General features: G+C 28.1%; 1 protein-coding gene across 1 annotated transcript; it reads left to right on the top strand.

Annotated features, from left to right (window-relative positions):
* Positions 1-2,406: 2,406 nt before the first annotated feature.
* LOC105119777 (agamous-like MADS-box protein AGL61) lies at positions 2,407-3,116 on the top strand. Its single transcript, XM_011017960.1, has one exon. The coding sequence runs from the start codon at positions 2,455-2,457 to the stop codon at positions 2,989-2,991; it is 537 nt and encodes a 178-aa protein (XP_011016262.1). The 5' UTR covers positions 2,407-2,454; the 3' UTR covers positions 2,992-3,116.
* Positions 3,117-5,382: the final 2,266 nt, after the last annotated feature.

Consider the following 5,382-nt stretch of genomic DNA (forward strand, 5'->3'; position numbering starts at 1 on the left):
TGATACAAAGAAATAATAAAAAAACAAAAGTGAAATATAAAGTTGAGAATAATTCATCAACCACAAGAATTAATACTTTTAAATGAACTCACACTTAACTATCAAATTCAATAATAAAAGCTTTTTTAACCATGGTTATAGCCCTAAGAAAAAATCTTTCTAACTTAAGAAAAAATATCAATGCATGAATTAAAGTTGTTATTGTCATTAGTCATAAGAAAAAAATGTTTCTAACTTAACTCTTAAATTCTATTGTGACACTATAGTTGAATGTGATTTTACTATCAGCAAATACATCATATAATAATGATTTCATATATCGTCACTAACAATAGGTTTATATCATATATAGTTTGTTAATCAAAAAACATGTTGAATTGAATTCAATTCTATATGTAATTTGAATTTATTTGATAATATCCTATATTTTTTTTGCTTAAAATAAAATATTAAATCATATAGTTAAATTCAATTATATTATTTAGAATACATGTAGAAATAAATTAAATTAATAATCTTTACTATTTTTCCTTTAAATTATTTCTTTCTATAAGTGGTTACAAAAACTTAATAATAACGATGACAATGTGATACCGCAATTGTCTATGTAGTTAAGGAGCCACATCTGTTCCAAAAGAGCATCGATATCTCATATGATGCATCTTATGCGTGGAGGTATGTGCCATAAGGAAGAAAAGATGGAAGAATTTCGAAGGTGAGTGAAACCATGTAATTACCAGCTCCTCCTACCTTCAACATTTTCCAATTACAGCAAAGCTTCTTCTAAAGAGGTTTTTCTTTGCAACTCCTTCAGGTGACGTATTCCATGGCCCGCCATGAAAACATTGATCCATTACAAAATCATACAGCTGAGAATAAAACATTGATTACACTCTTGAATTCTCTTATTGTTCATCATTCCAAAATTGAATCCACAACTTCAGTGTCACTCTTGATGTGGATCCACCGTTGAGCCCATCTTTTAGAACTAGTCGTCTAAGGAACGCTTGTCGCAAGTGCTACAATGGACTCTTCAACGGTCACATTTGATGATGTTTTCTGCAAGTCGCTACTCCCATGGAAAAAAGAGACTACCTGGGCTTCAAAAAATAAGGTTTCAAGAGTATTTTTAAAAATATTGTTTCAAATATTAATTCAATGGGACTACCGTAACAAATATCAGAGGGTCTCCTTTCTAAATTGTTTTTATCATTTTTTTAGCAATTAAATTCTATTAAGAATTTAAATTAATATCCTTAAAAAGATTCCAAACTAAAATATTAATTTCTCCTCGCCTTTTCCTTCTTCATAGAACTAAATGTTTAATTTGTGTTTTTACATTATTGACTCTCTTTTTTTCATTCCTAACAATTTAAATGAAATTCAAACTTTCAATTTTTTTCCCTAACATCTTTTATAATTAAACTATACTTCAATCTAAAGACTACATTATGTAGGTTCTTGACATTTGAAACTATATGGTAATATGATAATACTTAACCATCTACATTGTTTACAAGATAAATCATACAAATGATATGATATATATCCCATAATAGGAGCCTATTATCAAATAAAGTTACCATCAAGAATTGTACTATAAATCATTATGAGAAAGACACAACTAAATAATAAAATAAATAATCAATAAAAAATTGGAACACGTCCCTTGTGGACAGATCACCTTTGCCCTGCCAGGTTAGGTTACCATTACAATAATATCAGTGTACCTCTCAATTATTATTATTAGTATTATTATTATTATTATTTGTTATTCGTAAATTCTTTCACTCATTAGGATTTTCTTTTTCCTAGCAATTTTTCCTAGCAACCTTTAACATGAAAGAAACAAATTGCGCAAGATACCATTTCTCACTAACCCTTTTGAATTTGAAAAAATTACAATTTAACTGAGACAAAACACATGTGATAGTTACATTTTTTTTTTCATGCTCTACTAACCATTTAATATTTTTGGGATCGGAAATTCATCATTTGTCATATCTTGTATGGATTTTACTATGATTTATTGATACGAATATTATTTTCCTTAGAGAAAGAAAGAAGAAGTCTATAATAACTTCACCATACAGCACAAAAATGAACTAATTATTTTTTTTATATAAGATTAGTTCATTTTCATTTAATTTCCAAAATCTGATACGGTTGGATAAGAATTAAAATATGCCAACCAAAAGTGGTAAAGCTTCGTAATGGTAGTTGCCACTAAAAAAAGAAATATTTTTAAGAAATTACTATAAAAGAAAGAAAAAAACCATGAAAAAAAATCTCTTTGAAGGAAAAAAAAATCCTATGTTACTAATACTAAACCTATTTATAGGCAAGTCCAAGTCATTTTTCAACATGCCTAAGTTCTCCACTATTTATATTCATTCACACCACAAGCAACTCATATCTCTCTTTCCCCAGATTTGAAGTAGAAAAGTGTAAATAATGGGCAGGCGAAAGATAGAGATAGAGATGGTGAAAGATAGCAACTCTCGGCAAGTGACTTTCTCAAAGCGCCGAACAGGGGTTTTCAAGAAAGCCAATGAGCTTGCTACTTTGTGTGGTGTGCAAATTGCCATCATCGTTTTCTCTCCAGGGGGGAAGCCATTTTCATTTGGCCACCCCAATGTCGAGTTTGTGGCTCAGAGTTTTCTAAATCGGGATAAGAAACCAAAAGTTTCAGTTGGTAGCCTTGTTGATTCTCAACAAGAGGCTAGATTGGAGAAGCTTAATAGTCAACTCAATGATATTCTCGGGAAACTTCATTATGAAAGAAAGAGGGGGGAATTGCTAGAGAAGGCAGTGAAATTAAAGGGTTCGGAACCCAAACTTATTGGTGAGCTAAATCTTGATGAACTTCGGAAGATGAAGGGAGAACTGGAGGAGCTTCAAGAAAAGTTGCGAGGGTGTGTTACAGAAATGGAGGCGTCCTCTTCACTGCTACTTCTGTCAAAGAAACCTATTAGAGAGAAACATCAGTAGGTTTCTAAAATTTTAAGAAGTATTGACACCATCTCCTCTTTTAGCTTTAATTTGAGAAAATGCAGGTTATGTTCCTAAATCCTAAATAGAGTTATGCTAATATGTGATTGGTTTTCTTTTCTTTTAATTGTTTTTCAATATTACTTTATCTAGTACTGTTAAAGGAAATATATCATAAGCATCTCAAAATAGATACATCCCAAGACATAAAATCATACCAATGAAAAATGACATTTACGAACTTGAAAATACAAGATAAAATAAATATTTCCTTTTTTTCCTGAATAATAGCAAAGATCAATGAGAAAATAGATGATATGTGGTATAGAAAATAGATCAAAACAATTGTGCAGTTATAAATAATTCTCAAAAAATAGGATTATAGAAACAAAACAATGACAATAGTTGTTTTTTTAAAAAAATAAATAAAGATAATTTGTTTGAAATTAGAGGAAAAAATAAGGAGAAAATGCAACTTTTCTAAATGCCTATATCAAGACAAATATATATATATATATATATATATATATATATACATGCGCTTATTGTTTCTTATTTTTATTTGATATGGCCCCATTATGTATAGTATTAATATTCTTTTTCCTTAGCATGTATTCTTTTATCGAAATTACATGACAACTAATTTGTCAGTCGATTTAACCATACTACCCACGAAAGAAAAACAATGTCTTTAATCAACACTAAAAGTAGTGAAGGCAAGAATATTTCAAGGTTTGGTGGAGTTTAAAGAGGGCACTTGTCTTTTGTTGTGATCCTAGCAAACTAAATTATATACTTCGGCAATTACAGCGACTTTGTAAAGGTTTTATTTCTCTATAGTGGCAATCAAGTTCAAGCACCTTATTAGTTCGATCATATCTTGGATTTGATTGCACCAATATAGAAAAAAAAATTATAAAATATGGATCAAAGAGAATCATTAATTTTTTATTTAATGACGAAGTAAAAGGAAAAGAGCTGATTAATTGTTACAAGAATCAAAAATCACCGAAAGCCTTTCTTTACTATGTTTTGATATCTTCATTCCCATAATATATTATAAAAACAAGGGCATCAAATACGACAAAAATGATAATACTGAGAATCTTTGTTTATCAAGAGATCATTGCTTTGGAGGGTCTTTTAATCTTACAATCATAATCCAAATTTTATCCTTTAAAATAAATAAACAAATAATAGAAATAAAATTAAAAAAAAATAATTAAAAAAAATTAACCAAAAAAAGACACCCTACGATGACTAACTTTAGTATTTATTAGATTATTAGCTTGCATTGTACTACAAGTTATGGTTTTTTTTTATATAAGAAAATATCCAAGCATTGTGAATGTAATTTTTAGCTCAAGCAAGATATTCAGTGGGAGACTTTAATAATAATAAAAATTCATCATTAACTTAAAATATAATGCATATTAAATTATATATTTTTAAACATTGATATAGTTTTCAAATATTAAAATGATTACATATTGAATCAATTAAGTTAACTTATCAAATTTACAATCTAGGTCATGAGACCATTATAATCTTAAAGCAAATAAAAATAAATTATGAAGGCTAATTTTTAATTAACCAGCCCAATTTTCAAAGATGAAATTGAAAAAAAAGACAGAATAAATTTGAAGATTAACCCGAGTCAATCTACCCAACCAATGACTCAGGTAATGAGATCAAGATGACCCTATAGAAAGCAATAAAAAAAAACTACAAAGCTCGATTTTCATTCAATCCAATATTGAAGAATAAATTTGAAAAAAAATAATTAAAAAAGAAAAAAACAATGTAAGTTAACTTAGATTAACATATTAAACTCGTGACCTAAGTCATGAGACCAGGATAACTTCATAACAATCAAGTAAAAAGATATATAAAGTTTCATTTCCGACAAATTCAATGTTGAATGTTAAAATCGAGAAAAAAAAACTAATTCAATAAGACCTAGATAACTCTATAGAAAGCACATTGAAAAATATTATATAGTCTAATTTCTAAACAACCTAATATTGAATGATGAAATTGAGAAAAAAAAACTAAATAAAAATTATCAAGTTGTTGTAGCGTAAAATTGAAAAAAAAAATTAAAAATTACCCTAAAAAAATGAATTGGGTCAACCCTATGCAACCTGCCAAATTCATGACCCAGGTTATAAAATTAGGATAACTATATTAAAAATAAATAAAAAAATACAAAACTTAATTTCTAACCAAACTAGTGTTGAAAAATGATATCGAAAAAAAATCAATTAGAATAAACATCCTAGAAAGATAACTCGATTCAACTTAAGTTAACCTATAAAACTTACAGCTTGAGCCATGAAATCAAGATAAATTAAAATAACTAAATTGAAACAATTATGAAGCTGCACTTTG

This window comes from Populus euphratica, unplaced genomic scaffold (genome assembly GCF_000495115.2).
Source record: "Populus euphratica unplaced genomic scaffold, PopEup_1.0 scaffold3535.1, whole genome shotgun sequence".
Classification (NCBI taxonomy): Eukaryota; Viridiplantae; Streptophyta; class Magnoliopsida; order Malpighiales; family Salicaceae; genus Populus; species Populus euphratica.

Bases quoted from the DNA above. Each gene is read 5' to 3' on its own strand.
- LOC105119777 (XM_011017960.1), top strand. From the start codon at position 2,455: ATGGGCAGGCGAAAGATAGAGATAGAGATGGTGAAAGATAGCAACTCT.